This window comes from Pundamilia nyererei, unplaced genomic scaffold (genome assembly GCF_000239375.1).
Source record: "Pundamilia nyererei isolate P.nyererei 1_Seehausen unplaced genomic scaffold, PunNye1.0 scaffold00113, whole genome shotgun sequence".
Taxonomy (NCBI): domain Eukaryota; kingdom Metazoa; phylum Chordata; class Actinopteri; order Cichliformes; family Cichlidae; genus Pundamilia; species Pundamilia nyererei.
This window is the reverse complement of record NW_005187514.1, coordinates 1,527,656-1,539,999: the sequence shown is the minus strand read 5'-3', so window position 1 is coordinate 1,539,999 and position 12,344 is coordinate 1,527,656. Positions and strand designations below refer to the sequence as shown.

The following is a 12,344-nucleotide window of genomic DNA, read 5'->3' as shown; positions in this document are numbered from 1 at the left end:
ATGTTAAATCTCAGTAGTGTTCGCTTGACATATTTATTTAGAAAAAACAAGCATAACAGTGGTAACATTCAATTGTTTTTCTTTTTAGGTTTGTACTGTAACTCTCCCAGTGCCTGCTTCGTGGCAAGTGATGGCCAATCACTCAGGCTTTATCAGGCTGTCATTGAGGCTAAGAAACTTCTGAGTGAGCTCTCCAATCCGGAAATATCAGTAAGTGATCAAGCCTGACAATTTTCATGCACATTAATAGCAACACTCAGCCATTTATAGAATCTGTCAAATAATGTACGTCACTGTTTTGCCATTTTGTTATTACTAGTGTTGGCCTGAGATGACTTGGAGAAAAATGACTGTAGGCGAAATTATATAACATGAAACATTAATTGGAGTGAAACATTTAAAACTCAGGGAAAAAAAGTAGTATGCAGCAAGAAGAGGAGAAATTGTTATATAAATGTTTTTGGGTTTGTTTGGTTTTTTTGCATTTCTTTTATTGCGTTTACTATGCCACCTGTTAGCTGTCAGTTGCAAGATGTTAAGTGATTTTCAAATTGGTAAAATAATTTGCTTGCATATTTAAACTGTGTAATACTAATTTATAAATGTATGCAGATGATTTTTTGTGTGTGTTTGTCACCTTTCAGAAATATGTTGGGGAGGTTTTCAACATCATCAGTCAGCAGTCCACAGCAAAACCAGGGTGTATTATAGAACTGGATGCCATTACTGACTTTGTAAGTATACACGGAGTCCAAGAGAACCGAATTGTTTTCTCACACTAAACAAAGTTCAACCTCCTTTATTTGGGGACTTTCTGATTGTCTCATCTAACAGTAGACAGACATTGTCAGAATCTTTGAAGGTTTTCCCCTGAAAACAAACCAAAAAAAAACCCCATTGTTGACTTGCAAACCATTTGTGGCATGAAGCATTCGGCAGTGGCCTGAGTCGCTGAAAGGTCAACCACAATAATAAAAGGCAAAAAAACCCTCCCTCGTCTCCTTAGGGTGTGCGTGTCTTTGTGCATGTACTATTAATACAGCCTGTGTCTATGTCAGTGTGTAGACAGAAAATGATGTTCAGAGTCTACATCTGATGTAGTTTGACAATATCTGCTGCTATTCTCTGCAGCAGGGGAAGGAGACACAGCTCCTGCATGTTTTTGAGGAACATCTGATTCTTGGCACTGAGATAACGGAGAGCATACATGAAACTCCCGATTCTCCTCGCACGGGTAAAACCTATTTTTCCTAGTTTTCATGCCTGTATTTAATAGCAGCTGCTTGCATCTTTCATTTAAAATAAAAATCACTGTGTGGGTTTCTCCCCCCCTGCAGCCTCCAGTAAACCAGCCTTCTCAGCCCGCTTTTTTCTGGTGGTGGTAGAATTAAGCCCAACAGGTCGCTCACTGCTCCACATGTGGCATCTCCATCTTGCTGCTCGACCAGTCACTATGGGTGGGTACTTATACACTCATACACCCTAAAAGTTGGGTGATGTAAGAGAAGTTTTCTGCCATCCTGTCTAACCTTAGCCAAAATAAATGATTGCAGACCATAAAGGGAAGTTTTTAAGGGTTAAAAGAGCTGGAAGCGTTGCAAAATTATAATTAGTAACTAAGTAATGACTTTATCACTGTAGATGCCTTGCATTTTTTAAGTTCCAAGTCCAGATTTGTCTCCCTTGCAATCTTTATTACAAGTCTGCTGTGTAAAAGTTGTAAAATTACTAAAAGTATCTCTAATGATTGAAAGAGACCTCCAGTATCACAGTGTGCTTTAGCCAGATGGTGATTCATCTGTTGAAAGATTTGTTTTTATAGATTTTTCAAATAATGACTCTGATGAAGTGTAGTAATGGTGAATGGATTTGACCAAGCCTAACTGTTCTAAATATATTCCCACTTTTTGTATCCCCACAGAGGAGACTGCAGCTCATAAGGATCTCACCACGACTTCTCCCTTGAACAGCTCTCAGTTTGTCTATGACGCACCCAGTTCTCCAGTAACTCAGAAGAGTAAATCCTGCACTTCCAATCTGCAGAGTGCCTGTCGTCTCAGCCTCACAACACACAGGCTGTACAGCCAAGAGCTGGCTCTTCCAGCAGAGGTGGAAGCCATCAGTGTTACTCCCTCGGCAGGTGAGGGACAATGAGGACAGGCATTCTTATTCCAAGGACGCAAAGCAAAACCACTTTGTTTCCTTATGCATATTGATGCATGCTAAGGTTCAATGTTGCAGCTTGAACCTAAACTCTAAATAATTGATCGGCTAGCTAATGATGGAAGAAGTTACTCACTAAAGTCATTTTAGGCATTAAATCTTATGAAATATGAAATCACATGAAATTATTCAGACATACCCACCACACAATCGGTGCAGTACTTGGCATTTTTTATTGGCGAGACTTGTCAGTACAGTAAGCGAGACATAACAGTTTGTGTAGCATTTTCCTAACAGGATGGTTCAATTTTGATATTTAGAGAAAGCTAATATGTAGTCTATATGCTATATGTAGTCATGGGACAACATCCATACACACTCTTGAGTAAACCCATCAAAAATGATTAAACCGTTGCGTATAAATGACATCTTACCCGTCTGAAGTAAAGTGCACATCGTAGTTTCCTTTTATTTCACCATCAATGTCCTTGTATTGGGGATGATTTATTATAAGTAATTAATGACGTTGCCTCTGTTGTGACATGTGATTATGAGTTGATGAAAAACGTTATGAGTGGAATGTAAGAATCACAGAAAAACACTTAAAAAAGAAAACAGCTGAAAGCTACCAACAAACTCGGATTGCCATCAGAACTCAGTTGATAATTATTAGTGTTTGATCTGACCTGTGGTATCACAGGCTCTGTCTGCATCATGTAAAGAATTCCCCTTGAAGTTGAGTTGTTAATGATTTTGATGAGGCGGTGTAAACCACCAACCACTGTGTCTCTTCCAATGTGTGATGTTTATGGTCCATTGTTGGTGCTAGAGTGTCGAAATACCTGATTGTGACTTTGCTTTCTCCTGCACTTAAATCAATTTATCATGTACACTTATTTTCTTTTCACAAATGAAGTGGTTTAATGCTTCTATAAGATTAGTTTGGATACAGTGAGAACCTAAGACAGTCTAAAAGAGGGTGCTTCGTGCAAAAAGTGTATTGGATTTTATTTTTCTCTTTATTTTTCTTTAGGTTGTTTACTAAGGCAGTGGTGTATTTTTGTGAACTGAGTTATAATTTAGTGTGTACTTGCACCTTAATATGAAAGAATGCATTCAGGCTTGTTCTGTGTTAAACATGGTGCATAAATGTTTTTTAAGTCAAGGTTTTTAGGTCCAAGTTGATAAGATTGTGGCAACACTGTTAAGATAAAAATGAGCAGGGTGCACAGTGAGACAGGAAGCCGACTTGTAGATTAAGAAAAGCGTGTATGGCTGAAAGAGGCCTGAGTAAAAAGCTGCTGCCAACATTATTGGAATGAAACATAAGAATAGACAAAGGCAATCTTTTGTTTCGTTTACATTGTATTTTTTTAATATATCTGCCAAATGTCTTCAAAATTGAATAAATCACAGAAATTAAACTCTAATGATATTATAGATCAAATCTTTCTTTGCTAATGGTGCATTACTTTTCTTCTCAGGTCACCTGAGTGCGTCATGTTCTCTTCCAGCTGGCCACGTGCCTTATCTCCTTGCTACTTCCTGTTCTGATGGTAAGGTGCGCTTCTGGAGGTGTAATGTCATGACAACAGAACCCCCCACTGTGGAAAACTTGGTGTACCAGTGGGAGGAATGGCCTCTCCTGGTGGAGGAAAAACTTCCCAGCAGCAGTGCAGTAAGTGTGCCAGGCCGGCCCATTGAGGTCAGCTGCTGTCACGCTGGACGGTTTGCAGTTGCCTACAAGCAGATGCCTAGCACACCTCTGAACCTATCTCCTCATCTGAATGCTCATGGACCTCTGACTTCTCCCCCAGCCTCTGCATCTTCCCCATTTGTAAACTATAGCACCACCAACACCCACCTGACCCCGACCCTTAATGTGCCGCATAGCCCAAAACCCATTCACAGCCCTAATGCAAGCACTCGAGAGCCGCTGGTCCACATTGGCATCTTTCAGTGCGAGTCCACTGGTGGTTCGCAGTGGATTCTGGAGCAGACCATAGTATTGGACAATACAGACCCTATGTCCAGCTATCCTTTAAGTAGTAGTACCACTGCAAGTGCCAGCATTCCAAGTAACATGGATTTATCCATACAAAACGAGAACTGTCTTGGTTCTACTGGTAAGAGTCTGGTTCACTTGGACTGGGTTTCCCAGGAGGATGGATCACACATTCTGACTGTTGGCATTGGGACAAAGATATATATATATGGTCGTCTGTCTGGAAAGCCTCCAGATCTGGGAGTGTCTTCTGATGCTAATAGAGACCAAAGCTTGTCTCGCCTGGTTCTGCTTCGATCGGTCAGTCTGTTCTCCTCTGTCGAAGGCTCACCACCTATCCCAGTCTCCCTGTCCTGGGTACGAGATGGAATCTTGGTAGTTGGCATGGAGTGTGAAATGCACGTGTACTCTCAGTGGCAGCCTCCAGCACCACCCAAACCGACTGTCACAGTTGCCCAGGACAAAGACATCAGCAGCAGTGTTTCCTCCATAATCTCAGCTGTCAGACAGTGCCAGGAGGAGGGTCTCAGCCCTGGGGCCCCCACCTCTTCACTTTCTCTTCCCAAAAAGACCCTGACACGATCAATGACGAGTCTGGCTCAGAAGCTCAGTGGGAAGAAAACCGCTTATGACTTACCTGTAGAAATGGAAGATTCTGGTCTTTTTGAAGCAGCTCACCAACTTTTTCCAACTCTACCCCAATACCACCCTGTACAGTTGCTAGAGCTTATGGACCTAGGGAAGGTAAGTTAAATAAATTACTCAATTACTTTTTGTACTCAGTCTTTAGCAGTAATAGGCTTTTTTTTTTTAAGTGTAAGTCTAATCTCCAATTACTTTTGAGCTTCTAAAATGGGAGGTATTGTGTGTAAAAATGGCTCTAATTCCTGAACAGTTAATGTATTACTTTTGTATATTGTAATACTTGAATTCGAGCTGAAAGTCTGCTCTTCAGTCACATCTTGATTCTTTGATTTGAAATCCACGGTGGTGGCAAGAAACTACAAAAAAATGTCATTGTCTAAATACTTGGACCTGCGTGTGTATGTGTCTGATCTATTTGTGTATTGTCAGATGTTTTTGCTTGTGTGCTCTGTCTTTTTTCCTTTGTCCCCTGTGTTCTTTCTTCCAGCTTCCTTTTCTGTGTGTCTCTGCTTTCAATATCCTGCTCCCCGTCTCTCATTTCCTGTTTTCTTTCGGTCTTCAAGATTACATTCTGTCTATTTCTCTCTCTATCCTCTTTACTCTTGATACTCTTTTTTTTTTTTCTCCCCCCCATTCATATTAGTATTTATTTATTCCTTCCTCTTTTTTCCCCCCTCCCATGACACTGTTTTCCAACTAAAAATAATGTAGTAAACTTGTATATGTTCTTTAGTCCATCTTTGTGTTTGAAGTTAGATTGATTTTATTTTTTTTAAATAAAATAACATTAGGACAATATAATCTTGCCAAATTTACTTTAGTTGATGCTATAGGTTCGTTGTACTTCTACCATTAACTCTGCTCTTATAAAATTATGTCATTAATTTCAGTTGAGAATTGATTAGCGTATCTTTCTCACTGTCTCTGTTGCTACCTGGGACCTAAAGGATTACACAGTCCACGCTGCACCAGTTCAACATAGTCAGTCACTATAAACTAAACCACAACAGAGTAAACTACCCACTCACTGTCCAGTGTAAACCTTAAATTGTTTTTAATTGTTTTTTTGTCTTTTCATTTGTAAAAACTCAAAAAGATTTTAGTGTGTGGAATATCCAGATAACTTGTTGTGTACAGATCAAATTTCTCATCCAATATCTCTATTACATCAGAGCCATTGAGTAAGTTACTTAATCAATGGCTCTGTGTGGCATCAGCTAAAAGGACCAGTGAACTGCAGGATATGAACCCTGAGCTCATTTTGTATTAAACTTCCGGTCAAATCTAATTACTCAGTAATTGAAGGACCTTGAATGCCATTTCAGATCCCTCTTTAACCCCTGCGTGGGTACACAGGATGCATTTGTCGATGATGTGTTTGACTAAATTGGATTGAAGTATTAAGTAGCTGGCTTCCAGTTACCTGTGTCTTGCTTCAGCTAATGGAGCTTCCAGTGTAGTTTCTTGACATTTCCTGACAGAACTAAGTGCTGAGTAAACTGTATAAACAGTACATGCCAACGTCTGCTATTTGGTATCGCTACAATATGTTTGAAGCACCAAAGAAGCATTATTTATGGGCTGTTTAATATTTTATTAAAAAAAACAACTTTTAATAATAGTTGTCTGATTTCCACAATAGCTTAAGCAGTAGTAAGGTGGACCGATACAATTAAAAGCCATGAAAATTTCCAAAAACTGCTTTTGTTGTGGTTGCTGAACAAAATCTGAAATGTATTCTGATTTATTATGTTGATATTGTTCATCTGTCTTCAGGTTCACCGTGCCAAAGCTATCCTCTCCCATCTCGTGAAATGCATTGCTGGAGAAATCATAACACTTCAAGACAGTTCCACCAGTCCCGAAAAACGTGTGCGGTCTCGAACCATCAGTGTTGGGGGCAGCACAGCCACGGATCAGAAGATGTTCAGCAAAGCAGAGAACTCGTCCGCTGACTACACAGAGATAAGCTCCATCCCTCCACTGCCTCTTTACGCCCTTCTAGGAGCTGATGACGACACACCAAAACCTGGTGGGTATATACAGCATGTGATTTGAGAATAGTGGTCCCTCACTATAACGTGGGTCACTTTTCGCGGCCTCGCTGTTTCTCGGATTTTTTCTGTGCAATTTTGCATGCTTTTTTTTTTCTTTTTTTTTTTAACAGCGCGTTGTGTTCTCCGTCCTGATTGGCTGTAGACCATTGTCATTCAGTCTCCTCCGTACCGTGTCTCCTGTACAGTCACATTTACATAAATCTTCGATCGCTAGCAGTGTGACTCTGAAGTGCTGTACTGTTTGTACGTTTTCTCCCCAACAAACACAACAATATCAACAAAACATTTTGTACTGTCAAAGGCATGTGCGGTAGCCTGAAAACAGGGTTTGATCTTTGGTTTCATTCTATAATACTGGACTTAGTTTTCTACAAAGGCTTGAACGTTGAGGGTGTTTAAACAAGAGAGAAAAGTGTGAAAATGTTCATGCCTGTCTGAGAAAAGTGTATGAAGTGTGTAGTGAGGGGTTTTACAGCCTTAAACATCTATAATAATTGTAAAAAATGAAGCTGGCTACTTCGCGGATTTCACTTATCGCGGGTTATTTTTAGAACGTAACTCCCGCGATAAATGAGGGACCACTGTACATAAATCCAGTAATGAATTAAATACTGGTAAAATGTCTAGTTTTGGAGTCAAATCCTGCAAAAACATAGAAATAAAGTATTAAATTCATTTCACAAGTTGAAGTGAAGTTACTGAAACTTTCATGCAAAAATATGTTAAAGGCAAGATTGAGGCTATGTCCACACGTACCCGGGTATTTTTTGAAAACGCAGATTTTTCTATGCGTTTGCACCTTTCGTCCACATGTAAACCGTTTTCGGCACCTAAAACCAGATTTTTGCATTTACGTGTGGACGAGAAAAACGGAGAAAACGCAGCGTCAAAGATGTGCGCCTTTTTTGACGTCACAGTGTGCGCCACGTTATTGTTTCGGTGAAATGAATTTCTACAATACTGTTACTGTTAATTGTACTCTCTGCAGTGTTTAAATGCTTACACATACACACAGTTACTGTCCCTCCACACATAGACTAGGTTCTGCTTCTATGCCCCAGCTTTGTTTACTTTTTCCCACCGAGGCTTCTAGACTTCTGATTGGCCAACATTTCTACACGGTTAGGAATATAGCGCCACCTGCTGCTTTGACATGTTCCTAGCAGTGTTTTCCTTAATTTCTGCCTTTACGTGTGGACGTGATTATTTTTTAAAACGAAAATGGAAAATCTCCGTTTTCAAAAATACCCGTGTACGTGTGGACGTAGCCTGAGATGGCTGGGATGTGTGCAGAGCAGGGATAGTAGATATATTAGGCAAATGGATGTTAAATATGGAGCTGCCAGGCAGCAGGAAAAGAGAAGCTTATGGATGTAATGAAGGACGAGATGTAGAAGGCTGTGTGATAGAAGACGATGCAAGGGACCGGGAGCAACTGAAAGCAGAAGAACAAGAAAACTTGGTGAACAAGAACACTCTGCACCATGGGTACAAAAGCATAAGCCTAGGCTTTTTTGTTTTTCTACTTTTTGCTGCTATTTTTGCCTTTTTGTTTTCCTTTGTTGACCTGGCACTCTGCAGGTGAAAGCATTTCACGACTAAGACTGAAGCCTTATTCACACAAGTCTAATATTATTGTTTGAGACTTGTTGTATAACGCTTGTTGAGTGCTCAAGTAGAATAGCAAAGTGCTATAAAAGAACCAGTCCATTTACCGTTTATCTTGGGACCTCTATGTAATGATTGCAGAAGTCAACTGTGACCTGATTCAAAGTAAATGTTCCACAGCTAATAACATAACATACTTCATCAAACACAGATGTTCTGTGATAGTATAAGTCCACTAATAATCAGGATGTCACTGATTTCTTTGATATTTTCTATAAACAGCATTATGGATGCTCTGTTGGCAGTTGAATGAAAATAAATGAAAGGTAAAAGGCGAGCTTGAATCCATCAGAATAACAAAAGTCAGAAGCATGACTTGCTTGGCAGCATTTTGTAAAGAACTTGTTGCCTTTTTTTTTAACATGCTCGGCAGTTATGTGGCAGCTTATTAATATTAATATTAGTGCTGTCAATAGATTAAAAAAATTAACTAATTAATCTCACAATTTTCTCTAATTAATTGCGATTAATTGCAATTCCTTGATCGCCTGGCTAGCTGGCTTTTTCAACTTTATATTTAAGCTTGTAACAGACATTTATGCAATATAATGAAGTAAATGGAGAATAAACACAAAGAATGTGTGCTTAAATTCAAAGAGAATTTGAATAGTTTTAGCACAGGTTCTTTTTAAAACTTTTTAAAAACCTACATACTAATAGGTAAGTATACACTAATATATAATATATATATATGTTAGTTCTTTCAAACAATTACAATTTTTAATCTGACTCATCACAGGGTTACTGTGGATTAATTTTGAGTAATCACAATTAAATATCATTTTTTAATCTACGTTAATCACATTTCATTTTGCATGAGCAAACAGACTCAGAAAAAAAAGGGAAAATATATGCATTTAACATGTTTATTGAACATCTTGAACATTCATGTTAACAAAAAACTCTGTAAACACTCTCTCTCTGTCACGCTTGGGGAGGCACTTAAAGTCCTTGAAACGAGGAACCAAAGCTATGTAAAGCAGCGGTCCCCAACCCTTTTTTGCGCCACGGACTGGTTTATGCCCGACAATATTTTCACGGACCGGCCTTTAAGGTGTCGCGGATAAATACAACAAAATAAAACTAGTACCGGTGCGGGAAAAAAAGAAGTTTTATCCACAACACACGTGAAAAGACCCAGGAAAACCGAGATAACGATAAAAAAATAACGCTAAAAACCCTGAAAACCATACATTTCACACCCGAGCCTCAACTCTCGCGGCCCGGTACCAAACGACTCACGGAACGGTACCGTGAGGTAGACTTACTGAGTCCCCGATGCTCCGTGAGTGGTTTGTCGGAAGCTGGATGACGTGTTAGGCAAAGTCCTAGCAGCATCCCTGACTAACATATGCTTCGCGTCAATGTCATATTTTAAGCTGCAAGTGCTTCGGTGAAAAGAAAATTCCTTCTTGCACAATGTGATTGGTTCAGCTGGCCGTTACTTCCAGATCAACTGCCCATTTGCGCATGTGTGAAGGTAACTACTTGGACAAACTGCCCGAAATGCGTGGACAGAAATATTTCAGGGATTTTGAGTCATTCTGCACTCCAGATGCATTAATAGCGTTAAATTTTTTTTTATCGCATTAATCATGATGACAGCTTTAATAACGTGTTAATTTTGACAGCATTAATTAATATTAATATTAGGTCCCCAGGTGGTATCGAGAGACGTCAGTAAATCTGAGTGAAACACAGACTTTTCATGCCACGTGAATATGCAGCATAAAACGTAGATGTTGGGGGGTATTTTTAAAGGTCATACATAAAGTCCCTTGTTAACACCAATCCCATGTGAATAGGGCTTATTCCTCTGGAGGCAATAACAGCCCTGAACATAAAGCTAGACCAGTGGTGACAGTTTGATAGTGCTGAATTGAAAATGAATGTTTATGACTTTTTGAGAGTATGCCTGCATATTTGTCAGAAATCAAAAATGTTCTGCAGATATGCATTAAAGCAGGTACACAAACAAGAACAAAGAAATGGTATTTATATTGTAAAACCAGTTACTATTATTAACCACCTCGCCTTAAGGTGAAGAAACTGAGAATAACAACTACACTTCTTTCAGATTTTCCCTCATTATCTGTCTGGGGATACATGGTGAAAAGAATGAAAGCAAATGCATGTATTCAGTTTTGGGTTGTTGTTTTTTTTTTTTTTTTTTTTAAAGCTCTCTGATATTTTAATCTGCCATCTTCCCAGCAGGAGGATACTTTTCTTCAGGCCTCTTGTGAAATACTTGTCTCATGTTATTTAACTCTGTCCTACACTTCCTTACAGATAAAGTGGGCAGTGTGAGTGGAGATAGTGGGCATGGTTCCAGCCACACCGATGCTTATGATGAGCTCTTTCACACACCCAACGTGATGGATCTGGACCCCCTGGACAGTGATCAAGAGAAAACAGGAAATAAGGTGAGCTCTTTCGGTATTCCATTGTATAGATTACAGAAAGCATTAATCCAAACTGGGACTCTCTCCCTACCATTCAGTGCATGCAAATGACATGACTGTTAATTTTCTAAGAAAACTGATTTTCTGTGCTGTTGTGAAAACTTTGTGACACTGGGTTCATTTAGACATGCAGACTCAGATGTTTTATGCTGAAGGATTTACTGCTGCAAGATCAATAATCGACATATTATCACCCAGTCCTGAAAGCACTTGTTTTTTGGCAAGCAGTATTCATATTAATTCTAGAAATTTGCTTTAGTACGATATAAAAATAACACATTTTTAACTTGTTTATGCTGGCCCATTTATATGCATCTTGGGTGCACACATCCTTGCACCAGGGACACTGCAGTGAGAATAAGACTCTTTCTGAAAGGTCCATCAGCTCATTCCTGCCTGCTGTGTCACATCTGGCTAAAGCTCCTTTTTACGGCAGGAAATGTCCCAGTGCTCCTAACAGGCCGTCTGTTCTTGGTAGCCAAGACATGCATCTCAAGGTTTATTTTAAATTTACTCCTGTCTGAAAAAGCAGGTCAGTCGAATCTTCATGATGGGCCTTATTAATGCATTAAAAATCTACATTATTAACTAATCTCTAGATTTTTGAAAAAAAGGTTACTGCATTTGAAAAAGCTTATATAGTCAGTTTACACAGAATATCATGCTTATGTTGTGAAATTGAATCCAGTGATGCTGTATTCTGCTTTGTAACATTATTGACCGATTCTGTATTGTCTTTTGTAAATTGGAAATATCAAACAGTGAATTTAACAGGTTGGCACCTTTTCTGTCTCCAGGTTATAGACCTGTCCCAGTACAGTCCTACATACTTCGGTCCAGAACACGCCCAGGTTCTGTCCAGCCATCTCCTCCACTCCAGTTTGCCAGGATTAACTCGTATGGAGCAGATGTCTCTCATGGCACTGGCTGACACCATTGCTTCTACAAGCATAGACCTCAATGACAGCCAGGGCAAGAGCAAAGGTACTGCAAGGAAATGATAACATAAATACAGACTTTTCAGATGGGTAAAAATTTAGTAAATAAGCTCTGTTATCATTCTTTTTACCTCCAGGGGGAGAGACATTGGATGAGTGCGGTCTGAAGTTCTTGCTAGCTGTCAGACTTCACACTTTCCTCTCTACTTCGCTGCCTCCAGCCCACAGAGCACAACTACTGCGGCAAGGTACAGTGGTGTTGTTTCAAACTTTTTTATGTCAAATGTCCTTCAAAAATGATGCGAGGTCTTGATTTTGAGTCTTTTGTGAACTTCTGCTTTGCTGCTTGTAGTTTTATAGCCCTGTTATCACTGTAATTCCTGAATGGGCAGAAAAGTTATTATTG

At 39.5% G+C, this 12,344-nt stretch overlaps 1 protein-coding gene across 5 annotated transcripts in view; it reads left to right on the top strand.

Annotated features, from left to right (window-relative positions):
- Positions 1-12,344, top strand: part of dmxl1 (Dmx like 1) — a 62,084-nt gene that overhangs the window by 16,504 nt on the left and 33,236 nt on the right. For 4 of the 5 annotated variants that reach the window (XM_013913062.1, XM_013913061.1, XM_013913064.1 and 1 more), the window contains exons 14-23: positions 89-210; positions 645-734; positions 1,132-1,234; positions 1,320-1,457; positions 1,922-2,140; positions 3,648-4,912; positions 6,590-6,845; positions 10,828-10,961; positions 11,798-11,984; positions 12,076-12,186. In XM_013913062.1, the coding sequence (XP_013768516.1) occupies positions 89-210; positions 645-734; positions 1,132-1,234; positions 1,320-1,457; positions 1,922-2,140; positions 3,648-4,912; positions 6,590-6,845; positions 10,828-10,961; positions 11,798-11,984; positions 12,076-12,186 (2,625 nt within the window). The remainder of the gene's footprint in view (positions 1-88; positions 211-644; positions 735-1,131; positions 1,235-1,319; positions 1,458-1,921; positions 2,141-3,647; positions 4,913-6,589; positions 6,846-10,827; positions 10,962-11,797; positions 11,985-12,075; positions 12,187-12,344) is intronic. The other variant, XM_013913063.1, reaches the window with a different exon arrangement.